At 34.2% G+C, this 21,005-nt stretch overlaps 1 protein-coding gene across 1 annotated transcript; it reads left to right on the forward strand.

Annotated features, from left to right (window-relative positions):
- The first annotated feature begins 119 nt into the window (after window positions 1–119).
- LOC107951944 (beta-glucosidase 42) lies at window positions 120–20,799 on the forward strand. Its single transcript, XM_016887131.2, has 13 exons — window positions 120–380; window positions 1,272–1,338; window positions 1,486–1,544; window positions 2,298–2,373; window positions 3,945–4,019; window positions 4,095–4,182; window positions 6,823–7,048; window positions 7,862–7,977; window positions 18,758–18,972; window positions 19,044–19,078; window positions 19,179–19,281; window positions 19,649–19,757; window positions 20,334–20,799. The coding sequence occupies exons 1-13, from the start codon at window positions 276–278 to the stop codon at window positions 20,527–20,529; spliced, it is 1,470 nt and encodes a 489-aa protein (XP_016742620.1). The 5' UTR covers window positions 120–275; the 3' UTR covers window positions 20,530–20,799.
- Window positions 20,800–21,005: the final 206 nt, after the last annotated feature.

The raw sequence follows: 21,005 nt of genomic DNA on the forward strand, positions 1-21,005 counted from the left end.
TTGTATAACAAATAGTACAAGTAGCAAATTAATCAAATTCTTTTTAGTACAAGTATCACATTGTTAATCAGCTAATATTTAGGGGCTAAACTTGACATTAACCTAAAAAAAAAACTAATGAAAAGTAATTATTTGGAATCTGGAATCGTTGAGTCGGAAATCTGAAATTGTGACGTAGATTAGAAGCATAAGTACATAAATATACAACAACTGATTCCCCTTTCTTCAGATTTCTCTGTTTGCGATTTGAGATAATAGGGTGGGAAAAAGAGAAAATGGCAAAGAAGGAACTTTTTAAAGAAAATGGGGAAGGAGAAGAAGTGTGCAGAGCTGACTTCCCTCCTAATTTTGTGTTTGGGGTTGCCACTGCTGCATATCAGGTATATTATCTATGTGCGGAACTTAAAAAACGCAAGCCATGCATTCTGTTTCAGTTTACGATTTGTCTCTCCAAATTTCTCTGACTTCTGTTCTCGTCTTTTCTCTTCATTTCTTTTGAGATTTCATTATAGGTTCCAGTTTCCTTCATTTTTTTAAAGATTTTTTTCAAAAAATAGGAAAAAAATTAATGATCCAATGAGCATCGCCATTCACATCAATTTAACTTTTAGTGTTTTCTTTTTTCCCTTTTGTTAAGTTCATCCCCGTCATTGGATGACCCAAGCTTTCCTCACTAGTTAATATCTGGTTCTGAAACAAATCAGAAGGCTCCATATATATTTGCTGGTTTCTTCGATCCACATTCCATGAATCCATAGTAATAAGTTTGATAGAAATATAATGAATGCTACAATTTAGCAATTATATGAAATAAAAAAGTCAGAGCAATTCAACTGATGAGAAGACTTCAAGAGATTAAGCCTTTGTTATTGTTGTTATATTTTGTTTTTTTGGTGGATTTGAAACCTTCTTAAATAAAAATATACTTCTTTATGAACTTATGAAGTGGAGATGTAAAAATATGGCATTTTCTTTTTAACATCTTACTGGATTGCCATCGAGGGCTTAATTGCTTGATCTTGCTCTCCTCATTATGAAATGCTTGGATTCGGGTCTCACTGGTGGCCTCTTGTTGATGTTAATCCCGAAAGCAGCAATGAAGCTTTCTGAGATGTAAATCTTGCCTTGCCTTAGGGGTTGGAGCAACCAATCTGCCTCTGGATACTTATTTACCAAAAACTAACTCTTACTCGACTTTTAGCAGCCGGCACATTATAAATAATTAAATCCTTTTAGATTTTTGAGTTTAGCTACTTTTTTCATGTTTTCAGATCGAAGGAGCCTGCAATGAGGGTAGCAGGGGTGCTAGCATATGGGATTCTTTTTCACACACTGAAGGTATATGTCTTTTCTCTTTTAAAACAACAACTACTAATAATATAGGAGAAGTGGAACTGACAAATTGTTGCTGTAACTATTTGGGTTGGTAATTTGATATAAGGGGATTTTTCATTTGAACTTGATTGGCAAACTGTGTCTTTCTAGGAAAAATTATTGATGGAAGCAGTGGTGATGTGGCAGTTGATCATTATCATCGATACAAGGTGGGTAATATAGGATTAGCCATGTTATGCTGTGTTTCTTATTTGTTCATTCTAAGAAGTTAAAGTTTTGTATTTTTAAATTTGATTTTATTATTAAGTTAATTCAGGAGATCTGGTGCTCTTTTTTATATTGGGAAGTGGATCTTTAGGAAAAAAGTAGGTGTTGTTTATGAAAAAAGGTATCATGTGTTGAACAGTATAACTTATTTCCTAGATATTATCAGTTCGAAAGTTCTTTATGCCTTTGAGTGACTCTAGATGGGAGGGGTGGTGGTGAAAACTTCTCTTGAACTATTATCACACGAACAAGGTTTAATTATGTCCCCAGTTCTTGTACCCTTCGAACTTTTGAAATTTAGTGCCTTTGCTTTTAATTTCAATAATTTAGTCCTTGTAATTGTTTGATTTAAAAATTAAAGTCCAAATGTTAACACTATTCACAAACTTCCATTATATTTGAATACCTTGATTTAAAAAATTAAAGTCCATTTGATAACATATATTTAAATTTTAAAGAAGTCAATTAACATTGTTATCATTTGGACTATTATTTTTAAATCAAATAAGTCAAGGAACTAAATTCCTGAAATTAAAAGTAGGGAGACCAAATCTGAAAAGTTTGAAAAGTACAGGGACTAGGGGTAGACATGAACATTCAAACAATTATCATAATGTTCGTTACTATGATATAATGCATATTTGTTCGCACTGGTCTTTCAGATTTCGATTTTTTGATTTTCTAATGTTATACAGGAAGATGTCAACCTTATACACAAGTTTGGATTTGATGCTTATAGGTTCTCCATATCATGGTCTCGTATCTTTCCTGGTATGCCCTTGTAGTAAATGCCTTCATTTTACCTCTCTCTCTCTCTCTAATTTATTTGTTCTTGTAGATGGTTAATGATTGTGTAATGTTATAATATTAAAAATTTTCATAGAATAAACATTTGCCTCCTTCTACTTCGTAAGTTTCTCTAGTTAAAAGAATTGTAGTTGGTCATAAGTGCAAAATTTAGTCTTCTCCTTTTGAAATGCAGAATTTGGTCTTCCCTTTTGCTTTGTTTCCATCAATTTTCTTTAGTAAATCCTTTCTGCACTTCTGGTTGAGCTTTCTAGAACCAAGGGTGGTCATGGGAAGTTTTTATGCTTATGTATACACCTTAATTTTGATTCTAGATATAGGAAAGACTTGATGGACATGTTATATTTTATCATAGCATGTAAGATTTTTCATTCCTTTTTGTTTTAACAAAATTCTTGGCTGTCTATGGTTCACTTATTCTATATCATGTCTGGACCAAATGTTAGTATTGAACTATTGATTCCCTAAAATAGTCCTCGTCAGTTAACTAAATTTAAAAGTCATTGAAATATTTATTAAATCTTTTAATCTATCCTTGACCACATCATAGAAATATTCTAGTTGGCATTTTAGTTCGAAGATTTTGTAGTAACTAGGAGGTTTGATGGGCTGAATTTTGCAACAATCAATTTAAGAGAAGGTGTATTCTAGTTTTGAAGTTTTAATTATAATGAATTTTTGGATGAAATATTTATTAAATCTTTTAATCTATCCTTGACCACATCATAGAAATATTCTAGTTGGCATTTTAGTTCGAAGATTTTGTAGTAACTAGGAGGTTTGATGGGCTGAATTTTGCAACAATCAATTTAAGAGAAGGTGTATTCTAGTTTTGAAGTTTTAATTATAATGAATTTTTCGATTGTCATCCAAATTTTATCTTTGTTATTGTGATGCATACTTCGTGTTATTATAACAAATGGGACAATCAGGGTTTCCATAGAAAATGATGTGATGTCTGCATTATTATACAAAGAAAATGCAACATTTGGTTCTCACTAAAAGAAGCCAGCTTCTGGTTGTCTCAAGCATTAAGTATATGTGTAAAACTTATTTAATGGGAAAGTGTGACATAAATGTTTATCTAATAATAAATAGTTGACACAATCATTTCTTTGGTACACAAAACCAAGTAATTGTTAGTTTTTAGATGAGTGGATAGTAAAACTAGTTTGCCATGTGACTGTGAGATGTATAAGCGAAGGATATAGAGAGGTGTTAATAGGTTTTAAATCTATCTTTATTTGCAGTTGGCTATTTTCTTCATTTAAACTTTTCCCCAACTCGTACCCAATTTCTATGCTTTTATTACTAAATGGATGCAACATTCCTTTTCTTAATAATATAATTTTGGATGATCTAGGGATCTTATTTTGACCTCCACTATGAAGATCTAAGACTCAATCATGTCCCATAGGCTACTTTATTTGCATTTGAAGTGTGAATTCCTTTTATGCTTTTAGCTTATAGAATTTGGTGTACCTTGAGTTTGGTGACAAATGAAATTGTTATACTATTTTATGTTGTTCCTGTAGATGGTGTTGGAACCAAAGTCAACGAAGAAGGAATTGCCTTTTACAGCAACCTTATTAATGCTCTTATTGAAAAGGGTATGGAACCATTTGTACTTAATTTGCCGTAGCTATGATTATAACATATGTTAATCAAAGGTCTCATTTTTGCAGGCATTCAACCTTTTATAACTTTGTACCATTGGGATCTCCCTTTGCATCTTCAAGAATCAATTGGAGGGTGGTTAGATAAGCAAATTGTGTAAGTATTATGCCTTTAATGAATTATTTGATAGTCTATTAGAACTAGGGGTGTAATCAAGCCAGGCCTAGCTCAAATAGTGAAATGCTTGAGCTCAGCTTCAACTCACTACATCAAACTTTGCTTGAGCACAGTAAAAGGTTTGTTTGTCCCCACAAACCTTTTTTCAAAATTTTTTCGTGCTTGTTTGAAGAAAATGAACATGGTCAAAGTAAAACATTTTGCAAGTCAATGAATAAACCTCGTTTTTAAAGTAAAAGACAATTTACAGACCTTTTTGCTAACTTTTGATTGACAACATGCATTCAACACCTATAAGGAATATTGTTGCCACTCCTTTTTCTCACCAGTGATACCATTGGCGACTTTGCCTTCTTCCTCTTTCTTGCTTCCATATTTTCTTCTTTCATTGTTTGTTTTTTTTTTTGTTTTTAACTAGAACCTTGGTTCAACCAAATTTGAGAAATGCCCATAAATTTAACAAAACTTCTTTGTGATAACTAAACCCATTACAAATTTGAATTAGTGTGCTTCATCCTGGAGAAAAAATGTATGATTTTCCATCTTGTCTTCTTTAATCCTATATCCTTTTGATCTAATATGGAAGTAGAGAAGCAATCGAAAGTTTTTTTTTCCTAAAATGTTAGGTTTAAGGAAGCAATCTAATTGTTACAATCAGGGTTGTCTAAAAACTTTTACAATCTCCATTGAATTTCTCCTTTGTTTAATAATGTAAATCTTTTTTTGAAAATTGAGCAAATAACAAAAAAATATTTGCACATCATCAAAACAACAAAAAATATCAAAATTTCCAAAAAACAAGTCTATGCTTGAAATTATTTTCTGGAAGTCATTTTCAACAAAACAAACAGGCCCTAAGTTTCATTTTTAAACCACACCATCCAATATCTCTCAACTAGACTTGTTTACCTAGTAAAAATGAACTCAACTATCATGGTTGATATCAAATTTGATTGTGTGTTTGAGATCAAATTGAGTTTTTTTATTTGTGATTAAAAGTAATAAAAGATTATATTAAAAATAAAAAGTTCGATTAGGCTCACAAAGCACTCAAGTTGGGCATTAAGAGGCTTGAACTTGGTTCTCAAGCTTGGATTGGCATTGATTGACCATGTTCAAGTTTTTCCCGAGCTTATATACACCCTTAGTTGGAACTTGGGTATCACATAATATGTTTCTTGCCTACTAATAGTTTGTTGACAAGAGTCCACATACTTAGCTCTATTTTAGTTTTAGACAAAGCACATATAGATTTCCATACTGATATTATTCTTTGATTGCCTGATGCTTTCGTGGTTATTGGCCCACTTCTAACTTTGATCATTAGCTAGCCTCTAGAAGTTGCAGAAATTTGTGGTTTGACACTCATGATCAAAGGAAAGATATTGAAGCTAGGTATATTGCATCCCACATCAAGGTGTTATGAGATTGTAAATTCCAAATGAAGGAACACCCTTAGAAAATATGAATACATGCTTGTTTATTTGTGGCTAAATGGTGGTACCGGTAAAAGTTGACATGCACAAGGGACTTAGCAAGTAAGAATAAGAAGAAGATACTTATATTTTATTAGCACCCTTTTGTCACGAATGCTAATATAACACAAGTCATTTTCATTTCTTATGTACATGGGAAACTAGAATACCTTGAGACAGAGAATCAGTTAGAATCTATTTCATTTCATTTTCTAGGAAGATTCCTTGTAACATTCTATTGATGTTGCAGACTCGAGCCTACTTTTTCCTTAAATTTAGATGACATCGTGTCTAGGAAGAAGACTAAAATAATAATACCTTGTACGTTGTAGATCTGTTATGCTGCATTGTTTTCCCTTAACAAGTCTTTGGGAAAATTGTTTTTTGTCGTAAGTTCACATTTTCCTCTGTGTAGCATCAACCCTTTTCCTTTATTATTCAGAAAATGAAATCAACTTGGAGTTCCGATCAAACAGTTTTCTCTAATATCGGTCTTAAGTTGTTAAGCCACCTGGGGTACTATAAACACGTTACTAGCTTATTGTAAATGGCAAGGTAATCCTGCTGAAGTTTCTCTAATAATAAAATTCTTTACTAGATGATACCATAGTTTTTGGGTTTTACACTTCTTTGCCAGTGTAATGCAGGTTGCTATTGATTGGTTGTTATTCAAACTTAGATCACCCAGTTTGGTCCTGCCTTTGGAGCTGTAATTCATAGCTTTGCATAGAGACAAGTTTCTTGTATTTCACATGTCAAGTGTAGAATATATGAAGAAACCTTAATGGTCGATCCTAACTGAAAGTTCTAGTAATATCACTAGAAATATTCTTATGAGGTTAGAGATCAAGTCCATTTGAATTATATGACTCCCCCCCCCCTTTTTTTTTTTCTCTTTTTCCTTCTTTTTGGCTGGGGAAAGGGGATTCGGGTAACATAGCATAGCATAGCATGGATAAAGTTGTATCCTTTTAGGGCAAGAGCACAGTAATTATAGATTATATGTATCATTTGCTTCTATTATCTCTCTTAACATCAGGGAAAATCTCACAGTAAATTATTTCATTTTAGTGTCACTACAAGATTTATGAACCTAATAACATGTATACTAACATTGGAATGGCTTTTACTTGGTCATTTCCAGAAATTACTTTGCCATCTATGCAGATACTTGCTTTTCACACTTTGGTGACAGAGTAAAGAACTGGATCACTATAAACGAACCGCTCCAAACTGCAGTGAATGGGTATGATACTGGGATATTTGCTCCTGGAAGACGTGAAGGTTCTTCAGCAGAACCATATTTGGCTGCGCATCATCAGATCTTGGCCCATGCAACGGCTGTTTCAATATACAGAAGCAAGTACAAGGTACTGTAAAATGAACAGATCTAGAGAAAGAGTTAGGGAGTCAGTAAACATCCATCATCAAAAATAGAAATCATTGGTCATGTTGTGCTATATCTTGAAATTCTCTATTTGATCATAAACTACAAAAATAAGAGGTGCTTGAAATTTTAGAGGAACTCTTTTACAGTTTTTTAACATCCTTTGTTCTTACTGATTTCCTTTCTTTGTTCTCATTTGTTGGAAAAACTAACCTCTTGCCATCGAAAGGGAAAAGGCAGACTTGAGATCTAATCTAGCAAACTCTTCGAGGATGTTCACTTTTTCGTTTCTTTTTAATTTCCAAAAGATTACATGTTCAAATGCCAGCATTAGGTTATGGACTTATTTCACTTTTGATGATGTAGGCCTTTAAGGCATATAAAATTTTGAATGTGGTTGCACATATAATCTTTACTGGTTATTATTTTTAGTTGAATACCTCCTGTTGTCATTAGTAAATAACATAGCTTCAAACTCTCAAGTATAATTTTTCACCACCTCAAACAAAGTTATAATGTAAAATTTAGATCTGTTTCTTTGATGAAACCCACCTTTATATACAGCTGTCTCATTTGGTTATCTTGTTCATTCTCTAAGACTCTCCAAATGAAGGCAAAGATTTATATCCAGGACATACTACAAATTACATTTCCATGCCAATATATTTTTTCTTTTTGTGATCATCATATGATTGTCATTTGTAGTTTTCCATGGGAAAAAAAAGAAGAAAACTCTTATATGTATAATGACAAGAATAACATTCTTTCTGCCACTGCTGTTGCTATACTTTTCTAGGATAAGCAAGGTGGACAAATTGGGTTGGTGCTAGATTGTGAATGGGCAGAGGCTAATTCTGATAAAATTGAAGATAAATCTGCTGCAGCAAGGCGCCTTGATTTTCAACTTGGATGGTATTTCTTCTTGTGTTCAATGTTTTTCACTTTAGATAACAAGTTAATTATTTTGATCACCTATATAAAGAGTAGAGTTTATTGTTGGTGACATGAAATTTTTAATTGGATTTTCTGTTTTTTTTTTTAGCTTAAACATATAGAAAGAAGATTCAAATTTGATGTAGCCAAGTTAGGGTGTGAATGAGACATTTCCACTAGCTAGCTATTTTGGTTTGTTACTAGGAAACTCGAATTTTGCTTGGGCTATATAGTGAGTTGAGTTTGAGTATCCTCATGTTGGACCTCGATTAGCTGTGAACATAATAGAACTTTTTTACTTTTTTATTTAATATATTTAGTTTCTAGTTAGTATTAGAAAATCTCAATTTGAACTCAAGCTTAAGTATAAACAATTGAGTTTGAAGTCAAGTATGAGAATCAAGCTTATTTTTACTAGGTATATGAGCTTAACTGAGCCTCATTGAGCAATTTCAAGCAGTTTGATTTTTATTTTGAATTGAGCTCAAGCTTAAAAGTCTTGGGCTTGAGCTTTGTTATGATTGTATGTATGGGATTGATTCAGCTCATTGAAAGGAGACTGAAACCTTCAGTTCATCAAAGGGAGAATGTAACCTTAGGACTCGACAGAGAGAGACCCAGATATCTTTAGGATTTTTTTTTATAGAAGTTTCTGTTAAAAACAGGCTATTTCGATTATTTTTCACAAGAAATTACATAAATATTTATACACATAGTGAGCCTAACTTAAGAAACTTTACACTAGGAAACAGACTAATTCTAGGGATGTTGTACCTAAAAACAGCCTTAAAGTTAGGGATAAAATATTTACAGAATCCTACTTGATACACTCAAATATTCCTTAATTAGGAAACTGAAATCTGACAGTTTCACTTAGGGTTTTATTATTTCATGTATTCCTTTAAATAAGGTGTGTTATGGCCTTAATGATCGTGATGATCGTAATGACCCAGATAGCATTTGTTGTGTTCACAATTGCCGCAAACGCAACATGACCACTATTTAAATGACTAAGCCTGCCCAACTTGCATTAGTGAAAACTTCAATGTATCGGCTTGTATTCCTCTTGAAGTAGAGACCTTTTCCAAGAGTCATCTTTAAGTATCCTAGAATTCTATAGATTGCTTTCATGTGGTCTTGCAGAATCATGAATTGACACACAACACTAACTAATAAAGCAATACAGGGTCTAGTGTGTGACAAATATATCAATTTTTCAATGAGCCTCTGATATTTGCCTTTGTCCACTAGATTACTTTCATTAGATCCCAATTTTTGACTTGTGTTCATTGAGTACTTGTTGGTTTACATCCAAGCATTCTTGTTTCTTTTAACATATCAAGTACAAAATTTCTTTGAGATACAAAATTCGACTCCTTTAATGCGCTACTTCCATCCCTAGGAAATACTTGACTCGTCTAAAGTCCTTGAACTTGAATTCTTTTACCAATAGTCCTTTAGAAAATTCAACTCCACAATATCATTCCTTGTTAAGATTGTACCATCTACATAGATAATAAAGGCGGAGAGTTTCTTTCTTGTGTATGTTTGATGAATGAAGTATGTTTTGCTTGACTTTGAAAATATCCTTGTCTTTTCACATCTTTAATAAATCTATCAAACCAAGCTTAGGGAGATTGAGCCTATATAGTGATCTTTTCAGTTCGCATACCTTTTTCTTGGTGGTCAAATAAAGTTTCATCAACTGTCATTTGGTTGGTTGTTGTTGAATCCACATTACAATCAATTAACTTTGCTTTTCTGCCATTGAAGGCGCATAAATCATTACCTTTATGAGCCAAGGACGTGGATCCAGCTACATAGGAAGGAGCAAGGGTTGAAAGTTGAGTTTGACCGACTAATTTTTGGAGTATTTCCAACTTTTCTTCACTGATATCTGAGGACTCGACTACTGGAGAGTATTTCCACCTTTTCCTTAGCAAGTCCAGTCTTCTTCCCTGAATCTTGGTCTTGAAACAGTAATTGGGATAAATAACGACAATGCATTTTGTGTCTCTAGTAAGTTTCTGCATGGTCACAAGATCAATAACCCAAAAGCTAACATTGGCACTAATAAAATATGAAAAGAAAGATGACAAAAAGAGGATGGAAAAACCATGAACATTTTCTTGAGTAACTTGTATGTAACAATGGTACAAACCTAGGTAGCTATATACAACCAAAAATTATAAACTAGGATATTAGCAATAAAATCCTCTAAGTCAGTCCTAAAATCAAGGGTAAAATGATTCTTAATGTAGAAAGAATTGAAACTGTTTGGGAAAGAATCCATGTATGGCTATAAATTATATCGTTAGCCAGGTGTCATATCTATCAATATTTTTTCTCCTAGGATCTTTGGTTGCATAGCTTATGTGCACGTTTAAAAAAGATCAGTCTACATTAAATTCGAGGGAAAAAAAGTGTGTTTTCTTGGGATATGCTCCTAATAAAAAAGGGTATGAATTTTATAATTTATGTACCACGAAATTTTATATGACAGTGAATGCAACTTTTTTAGAAAATTTACTTTTTTCAGCAAAAGTTTCATTCAAGTGGAGAAATTAGAGGAACCGAATTTTTGGGAAATAAAACCTTTATCGCAAATAGTTTTTGACTCTTCAAAACAAAACCTACTAAATTGGATAAGGGAACTAGGGTCAACCAACTTGGAAACACTGAATTTGATATTGGACTATCATATATGGAAATACTACGAATGGCAAAAAAATTGATCCAATCTTGAGCCTATGGTTTATTCTAGGAGAAATATCCTTGACAGAAGTAAAGATCATTTGTTCTTCCAAGCACACAACCATAACAAATCCTCGAATGAAGTTCATCCAAATATATTAGGTAATTTGGATTCCATTGATCCTTCATCCTTTTTGCCTTTTATTTTGAATCCTGATGAAATTGCTTTTCCTGAATCTAGTCTAAACCCAATACCTATTATTCCTATTCAAGAATCATATCTTCTTATTGCCTTAAGAAAAGAACCCGAACTTGCACTAAACATCAAATTGTCAAATACATCTCCTATGACAACCTTTCTACCAAGTATAGAGCTTTCACTTCTAAGATTTCAAACATTATGGTGCCTAGAAATATTAAGGAAGCACTAGATGAGCGGAATTGGAGATTGGCAGTATTTGAAGATATGATGGCATTAAAGATGAATGGTACATGGTAGATAGTTGAACTATCCATTGAGAAGAAGGTTGTAGGGAGCAAATGGGTATTCACGGTCAAAAGTAAAGCAGATGCTGGTATAGAAAGGTATACGACATGATTAGTAGCCCAAGGCTTTACTCAAACTTATGGGATAGATTACCGAGAAACTTTTTCCTTTGTTGCGAAGATAAATACAATCTAAGTCTTGTTATCTCTTGCTATGAATTCTAGTTGACCTTTGTATCAACTTGATGTGAAAAATGCTTTTATCAATGGAGATCTAGAAGACGTATTTATGAGCCTACCATTTGGCTTTGAAGAAGAACTTGGGGCTAGAAAAGTTTGCAAACTAAAAAAGGACGTATGGATACAAGCAGTCACCTAGAGCATGGTTTGAACGTTTTAGCAAGGTAGTAAAGAAGTATAGGTTTATACAAAGTCAAGCGGATCACACCATGTTTTACAAGCATTCAGGAGAAGGTAAGGTTGCTATATTAATAGTATATGTTGATGATATTATCTTAATAGGAGATTATGATGAGATGGATAGATTGAAAATGAGATTAGCCAAGAAATTTGAAATAAAAAACGTAGTTCTAAAATACTTCCTTAGAATGGAGTTTGTGAGGTCTAATGGGGGAATTATTGTAAATCAACGTATGTATTTGATTTACTTGATGACCAGACATTATGGATTGCAAATTGGCAGAAACTCCCATTCACTCATTTGGTCCTGAACATTTTAAGGTTGCTTATAGGATTCTATGGTATTTAAAGGGGACACCAGGCAAAGGGTTGTTCTTTAAATCTCAAGGACATCTTCAAATTCAAGCTATATGATGCAAATTGGGTTGGGAGTATAATTGATAAGAGATCAACCTTGGGATATTGTATATATGTTGGCGATAACTTAGTAATCTGGCATAGTAAAAAGCAGAGTGTAGTTGCGAGTAGTGCAGAAGTTGAGTTTAGGGTTGGTGCTCATGGCATTTGCGAAGTAATGTGGACTAGGAGAATACCACAGGAGTTGAGAGCTTCAGAGCTCGTACCTATCAAGTTGGATTGCGATGATAAGGCTACTATTTCTATAGCTAACAGTCTAGTTCTTCATGATCGTACGAAGCATGTTGAAGTGGACAAACATTTGAATAAAGAAAAAATAGGTGGTTTAGTGTGCATGACATAGGTTCCTACTGAAGATGAAGTAGCTGATTTGCTTACAAAGAGACTACTGAGAAAACAATTCGACTTTCTAAAACCAAGCTGACTATGAAATATTTTTAAACCAGCTTGAGGGAAAGTGTAGAAAGAATTGAAATTGTTTGGGAAAGAATCCATGTATAGTTGTAAATTGTATGGTTAGTAGGTGGTAGGGACGAATGCGGAATAAGAAAGAATTGAAATAGTTGTAAATTGTTTGGGAATAAGATCGCAAATTTGACCTAAGGCTCTAGACGAATAAGGAAACTTGGAGTTTGATTTAACATGAAGCACAAACAATTGAAGTTAAAATTGAAAGGGCAAAAAATCAAGTAATAAAAGAACAAGAAGATCGAATTAAGAATTAAGGTTCTTGAAAGAATCCAAGTCAATTAAGAAAGCACTTGTTCTTGATGCATTCCAAACAAAATAAGGCTGTCAACTAACTGAAAATAAACAGTTAGAACATATTTGAAGGTTAAAGACTAAAATCGAATGAAATAAAAAAACAGATCAAAACAAAGTTCAACCAGCCAAGAAGAATGAAGAACCCAGTGTTTGAAGTAATTTGGGTTGTCTTTGATGAAGAAGATGTCGAATTGAGATCTAAACAAAAGAAACAAAACAGATTAAAAGTTAAATGAAAACGAATGAAAAAGAAACCCAACAACAAAGAAATGTAAGGGTGGGAAAAAGGAATCTAATAAGGTCTCTTAGAAGAGAAAGAATTGTTCTTGAACTTTAAAGAAGTCTTCAATCAGATTTGAAACAAAATAACAAAAACAGTTTAGTATAATGAAGAATTAAGCCAAAAGCAAATTGTTTTGTGACAAAAGAATTCAAATAACAAGAAAAGCAAAGAATTTCTAATTTTGGGATGTTTCTTAACGAGGTAAGATATGAGAACACCCTTCTTAATTAAAAAAAGATTTGAAATCAAGTAAATTCAAAGATTAGATTCAAAATAATAAGAACAAAATAGAAAAAAAAGAGAAAAAAAGAAAAGAGATGAAAAACATAAGTTGCGTGTAGAAGCCCTTAAGAACCTTGAAAACAAGATGAACCTACAATCCTTTTTAAATGACTCTAATTTTCCCTCCAAGAAAGAATCATTGACAAAAAAAAGCTTAAAAGATGATTCCCCAAATTTAAAACTATTGTTAAAACTCTTTTAAAAGAAAGCTCAGGAAAAGTTCTTTTAAAAAATACTTAAAGAGAATTTTATTAACTTAAAAATAAATAATCAATAAATTAATAAAAGGGGAAGAGGGCGCACTCTATTTATAGCCTCCCTCCTAATCTTAATAGGATTTGAAGTGTGCCAACTAATCATGACAACTCAGTCAACACCTTATCAAATAACTAACTAACATGTGAATAAATCTTAGCGTGAAATTGAATGGGAAATTCGTCCAAGGGTCTAAATGGGTTTCTTAGGTCGAATTTTTACATGTTGATCTACTAATTAAGTAAAATTAAATAGAAAATTTAAAATGTTTACAAGCTATGCCACTTTAACAATTTGACTAGATATTCAACTAAGTCTTGTCATGGGCCGTGATTTAAAGCCCGTGTCCAAAGCACAAAGAGCGTCCTATGGAGGTATACATATTTAATAGGACTCATTTAACCCACTGAATTGACCCGATTCAAAAAACAAGTGATGAAGTTCATCTACTTGAGGCCTTGGTGGCCCAGCGAAGCATTTATGGGAAATTAGCCCTTAGTAAATAAAGTAATTTTAAAATTTTTGTAATTTGATAAAGATTTGATTTTGTTATCTTGTGGATTATTAAAATCCCTTAATTCTACATAGGCTTCAATCTCGTTTGTCAATGTAATTCGGTCTATACTGTCGGTTTTATAATTAATCATTGTTTTCCATTCTTTAGTAGTGAATATTAAATTAAGAGTATTTACTCAAAAACCTTATTTGCATTGCTTTTCTGTGGTTATAATTAATCATTGTTTTTGAGATTGCATTTGAAATGAAGGAATCGCCTAAGGTCGCATGGATTGCGAGACGAAAAGTCTAGCCTCGTGACAGTTGATACTCGTGCTAAGGCTACAAAGGCACCATTTGAGATGTCGAAAGAAGTTGTAGATTAGATTGAGCCAATGGGCACCCGTGGGAGGGTTGGGAAAACAAGCCGATCAATGACATGTTGTCGACTTTTGAAGGACGAGTGGTTAATTTTGAGGAGTTTTTGGGGGGTATGAGAGACACTTGAGGTGATCGAAAGATGCATTGATAAGTGAGACTTAATGAGGGAGCAGTTCAGAGATTTTGTGTTGGAGTTTCTCAATTTCAATGTGGAAAAGATGTAAAAGGTGCTTAATTCCACTATGGGTAAGTTGACGGGGAAGAAGGATGCTGTCAAGGCCATGATGATGGCTTCAAAAGAGGAAATAATGGCCACGACGAGGGGAATTGAGGAGCTCAAAAGAGAGCTTGCCATGTGTCAAGCCACTGAGTAGAGGAGTGTTGGGTGCAAAACTCAACCGTGAGATAGATGTCTCGAAGTCGAAAGAGTTTACAGGGACAAGATCCGCAAGTGATGTGGACAACTTTTTGTGGGGAATGGGGTAATTTTTGTGCCAAAGGCATCATGGATGGTGTTATTAAGGTAAACACTATTGCTATATATTTTATTGATGTTTCTTTGTTACGATGGCACCGTAGATCTATAGATGAGAGACGTGATGGAACCATAGCTGGGACTTTGGTAGAGTTCCAAAAGGAATTCAAGGCACAATTTTACCCAGAGTATGACGAGGAAGATGCTCGGGTAAAGTTGTGCCGGTTTATGCAATGGGTCACAGGTAGGGAGTATGTGCAGGATTTCAATGAACTCATACTCCAAATTTTTTATTTGAGCGAGAAAATTGATGGGTTGAAGCCATGGGTGAGGCAATAGTTGTAACGACAAAGAGTCCAGGAACTTAATAAAGTCATGACGGTAGGGAATCCTTAACTAAACTTATTCTGAGGAAAGAGAATTTCGTGTCTTCAAAGCCAAATGGAAAGGGCATTGGTGGGAAAGATGAAGGACATGACGAGTATGGCAACGTAATAGTGGCAACGGTGACAATAGGGAACCACGAAACGGTCAGTGGAAAATCAACAACCCAAAAGAGAAAAGGAGTGAGATAAAATGCTTCATTTGCAATGGTCTACATATGGTAAGGAATTGTTCAAAGATATTCGTGTTTTCTGCTATCAAAGGGGATGTTGAGCCAAAAGAAGAGGCCATGAGGCTTGGTTTTATTGTAAGGGTTCTTGTAGCCTCGAAATCCAAGGAGAGTGAGAAAAAGCTAGTGAAATGTTTTTTGTGTTATGGGCCGCATAGGTTGCAGGAGTGTTTAGAGTGATTTAAGTTATCCGTGACTAGTAAGGGAGAGAAAGCGGAGCCCGATAAGAGTAAGACTTCAAAGCTTGAGTCATAATACTCATTCCTGCAAAGAGTACTAACAAGCAGTTATGGTTGATGTTTGTGGATATTAACATTGCGGGCTAGAGAAAGTGCTCTTGTCGATAAAGAAGCATAAAATTTGTTCATATCGGAGAAAGTCACTAGCAAACTTGGTCTATTGATTAGAAAAACGAATAAGAGGATTAAGACGGTAAATTTCAAAGAGGTTTTTACTGTGGGAGTAGCACGAGGAGTTGAGTTACAACTTGCCAAGTGGAAGGGCAAGAAAGATTTTGAGTTAATCCACTTAAATGATTACGGTTTTCTTTTTAGCTTGAACTTCCATGACAAGATTAAGGCATGCCTTTTTCATTTTGTCAATTGCATTCATATATTTGATGATTTGATATCACGAATTGTTGTGTCGATAAATCGAGACATGAAGGTTGGAATCAAGGTTTTGTCGGCAATATAACTAGCTGAGGATGTTTCGTATGGGAGGAACATTAACTTAGTAGATCGGATTGTTGAGGAAGCTCATTTGGAAATGTTAGTTGGGCAAAAACTTGTTGAGTCATGAGTGGGGCTACCACCTATGATAAAGGTGGGTTGTGCATCAGACTTTGGCGGTAAGGTGGTGATGCAAATTGGCCAGTTGAGACGAATAAATGTTGAGTGAGGTACATCTCAAACATTTCGTTAGTGTTTTTCGTTCTAATCTATTGGCTTGGCAAGAACACAAGAGTCCTTTCAAAGTTCTGAAGTGGGAAAGCCGAGGGACTTATAAATTAGAGTTGACGGGAAAACTCAAGGTTAGTGTAGTGTTCAATGTGGGCATGTCGAAGCCTGGTTGTTTGGATCAAGAGGATCCAGATCGAGGTAAGTCAGAATGTGGGTGAGTAACGAGCTCTTGCGAACGAGGTGTACCAAAGAGAAGCAAAATGGGTCGAGTTAGGAGACGACAGAAGCCGAAACAAAAGTTTTGAGGGGCAGGACTACCCAATAGTGAAGCTAGTCGAGAAAGGGCTAAGGTGTCGAGAAAGTTCCGAGGCGAATCAAAACAATCTCATGCCAAGGATGCAACGAGGGTGGTGTGAGAATTGGTAAGGGAGAATGTTAGGAGCCGCGGTTCAGAGCTCGTGACTAAAGTAGAAAGAGCGTCTCATAGAAGTCTACATATTAAATGGGGCTCATTAACCCACTTGAATTGATTCGATTCGAAGAACAAGTGATGAAACTCATCTACTTAAAGCTTTGGTGGTCCAGCGAATCATTTATGAGAAATTAGGATTATCTAGGTAAATAAGGAAAGTAATTTTAGAAGATTAGTAATTTGATAAGATTTGATTTTGTAATCTTAGGGATTATGTGAATCCCTTAATTGTAGGTAGGTTTTGATCTTGTCTGTTGTTGTAATTCGATCTATACCGTTGGTTTTGAGAGAGTTTAACTATAAATATAGAGCCTTCCCTTCATTTGTAATAATTCATTGTATTCAATTTTTTAATAGTGAATACTAAATCGAGAGCATTTATTCAAATACCTTGTATGCATTGCTTTACTGTGACTATTCTGTTTTTTTGAGCTTCTTTTGTCTTTGAGATTGCTTCTGCTATATTTTGGTGCATTAGAAAAATTTTGCGATAATTCTCAATTTGTGAGAGTTAGGCTGACTTAGTCGCATTTGAAGCGAAAGAATTGCCTAAAGCTATACAGATTACAAGACGAAAGGTCTAGTCCTGTGACACTTTTCCAAATTTCATTATGGGCTTGTGGACATCTCAATGAGCCGATTTTTAAGAACTTGTACTTGTGATCTATTCGCTCCCGAAACTGACTCGTTTAAGCTTGTGCATGTAATCTATCGGGCACTGACTTCAAGATTCGGTTTCTTGGACCAAAGATTTCAAGATTTGAAATCTTGATTTCCTTTACTCCTCGTATGCACTTTTAAGGCCTTTGTAATGAAGTCTTGTATGATCCCATTCAGTCATGCTTTGATTTGCTTGGCTTTTGACCTTGTTATTAGGCTTTGAAGTAGTGTATGCCTGTCATGTCTATGAGCTAGTTATTGGGCCTAGTCCATCACGTCTATGAGCCTGATATTGAGCCTTGATGCTTGAATCACTAGGTGTCAAATTTGTCAATATTTTTCTCTTAAGAATTAGTGATATTATTTTGTACTTTATGTAGGTTGTAACTTTACAAAAGATTACTCAATGAATTGATTCAATATTCCACTATATTCATGATTTCAAAGTCTTAAAATTTAGGTCCTAAATCACTATAATTGATACATAATGTTCTAAAATAATTGATTGTTTTCCCTCGTAACCATGAAGTTTTTGGAGCCATAAAAGATAAGTTAGTTGTAAATAGTCAATCTGTCAAGCTTTCTATAATTTCTAAGTTATGAGGTCTGGAAAAATCAGTTCAAACTAATGCAAATGTTCTCGTAAATGTAAATGGAAAATGTTCCCTTTATTATATTTGAGAAATGTTGCATGTAAAAATGTTGAGAGCCTTGAATAGTAGCTGTTGACAGCCAATATTTGACAGCCATGAGATTCTTCCAATCTCTGAAATTATGGATTAGATATACTTGAAATTAGGGATTGTATATTATTTCTTGCCTTAGATAATTTTTTCTCTTTGTATAAATACCTATCTAATCATTTTTTTTGTATGAGTGAAAAATTTTCAAATCCGTTTAAAATTCGTCCCTCAAATGTCTAATCTCATCAAAATATTTATGATGCTTTGCAACAAGAATCTCCTGTGGGTGAGATAGGTGAGGATACTTATATTGGCCTTGATGTTCAATGGCAAGGTAACAAGCAATTTAAACTGCAGGCATTGCTAAAAGAAGAGTTATTTGTCATAATCAAAATATTATTGAACATTTTATGTATATCATCCCCAACTGACCCTGTTGATAAAATTACATCCTAATTGCAATACTATTGCTACAGGTACTTGTGCCCATTATATTATGGAGACTATCCTGCAGTTATGCTTGAAAGATTAGGAGATCGGCTTCCCAAGTTCTCGGAGGAAGAAAAGAAATTGCTTTTAAACTCTTTGGACTTTCTTGGTCTTAATCATTATACGTCAAGGTTTATTACTCATGCAACAAGTTGTTCTGAAGAAAGTTATTTCTATAAAGCACAAGAGATGGAGAGAATCGGTAATAATTTCCATGTTTATGTGTTTATGTCTATCTGTGATTTGTATACTAATGTTCTCTGTAATTATCAGTTGAATGGGAAGGGGGTGAAAAGATTGGTGAAAAGGTGCATACTCTTTTGTCTCTTTATTGTACATGTGTATTTTATATGATACCACATCTTTCTTTGGCTCATTTCAATATGCTAAAATATTAAAGCATGGCAGGCAGCTTCAGAATGGCTTTACATTGTCCCTTGGGGCCTCCGGAAGGTTCTCAATTATATAGCGCGAAAATACAATAATCCCCCAATATACATCACCGAGAATGGTATGCAGTTTGACTTTAAGAATTGCAATGATAATCAATTTATGGTTTCTGCTTTTGCTTTTGCATCTATTTTTCATATAAGCAGTTTCTGCATGGTTTATTTGGTGACACCCTATATAAAAATCTTTCTTACTTCTAGAAGACATTTTCTTTTTAGCAACATAGGGAATATTCCTTGTGAGCTGGTCAAGCACCTCATAAATGAGGTATCTTTCTGGTTCAGCCTGTTGACGGGCTACTGTAGAACCTTCTGTAGTCGGCATAAAATTGTACAATCAACTGGTATCCTTACTGCTAAACAAGCTTGGTTTGCTTCTCCTCCGCTGATTTTTATTTTTTCTATTTTTCTATGTCAAATTTTTGGCAGGGATGGATGATGAAGAGGACAACAGTTTGCCCCTCAATGAGATTCTTGATGACAAATTAAGAGTTCACTACTTTAAGGGATACCTTGCTGCAGTCGCTCAGGCAATCAAGTGAGTTGGTCCACTTTTAATTTTCATATCACATGCAGACTTTACGAATTAAAGCAACTACAAAGCTGGAAGTTCCCAAGGGGATATTCCGGTGACAGGAACTTGCAGATTGTATGTTGAAAATCTCAAGCTCAAGTGAGATTGGCGGGATGGAATTTACATGGGATGTGGGAGGTGTTAATGGGTCTGCTTTTGTACTAAAAATGAAAATTCATCACCCCTAATCTTTTTAAAAGATCAAATAAAAAGGTAATGTTGAGAATAATGGATAGTTTATATGTAATCCATCATAAACAACATTATTGGGATTTAGTCCACGTATTTGGAGATTTTCTTATAACTAAAGATGGATGAAATTTGCTAATTGAGCATCTTCTTGGAGGTTTATTTGAATGTGGTCGGTGTAATTAAATCCTCAAATATTTTATTAGTATTTATTTATACATATATTATGTCTGATGATATTATCAAAGTTCAGTACTGAACCCACTCGATTGCATGGAGTGTTGAATATTACTTGTGTTTATAGTCAATGAAAGAAATTCAAGTTCATTACATTTACATATTTACATACAGGGATGGAGCAGATGTGAGGGGATACTTTGCATGGTCATTATTAGACAATTTTGAGTGGGCTCAAGGCTATACCAAGCGCTTTGGTTTGGTTTATGTAGATTACAAGAACGGTCTCACTCGGCATCCCAAATCTTCAGCATATTGGTTCTCACGGTTCTTGAAAGGCGGTGAAAAGAAAAATGGCAAGGAAAACTAAATTGTCTGAAGCTGAAATTGCCAAGCTACAAAACTAGTCTTTTCATCTCGAATCCATGGTGTTGTAGCCAAGAAGAATAAAAAAGTTTGCTTAAGTGGTTGGCAAGGGTCTAACTTTAAAGAACTGAAATGGAACGTTTCTGATGCTATTTCTGGTTTCTGTAAAGCAGATATGATGAGGTACATTAAGTGCCTGGTATGCTTTCTTTGCAGCCTTTTTGTTTTGATGTCATACGTACTATATATGAAATAAGCTGGTGTGTAATTCCAAGACGTATTTGCTACTTTATTTTTCAATTATCATTACTTTCAAAGTAAACCAGAGTATGTAGAAGATAGTAGTAATAACATACCAGGCTGACCTTTGTTCAGTTGGTACCGGAGGACTGAAGTGGGTTCTTTAGAGGTGGCAAATGAGTAGTTCCACAGGGTTTGGCTTGGATCAGGCATTCAGGTATTAAAAAGTTTAGCTAACTT

The sequence above is a fragment of the Gossypium hirsutum genome, chromosome A02, assembly GCF_007990345.1.
Source record: "Gossypium hirsutum isolate 1008001.06 chromosome A02, Gossypium_hirsutum_v2.1, whole genome shotgun sequence".
In the NCBI taxonomy this organism is placed as follows: Eukaryota; Viridiplantae; Streptophyta; class Magnoliopsida; order Malvales; family Malvaceae; genus Gossypium; species Gossypium hirsutum.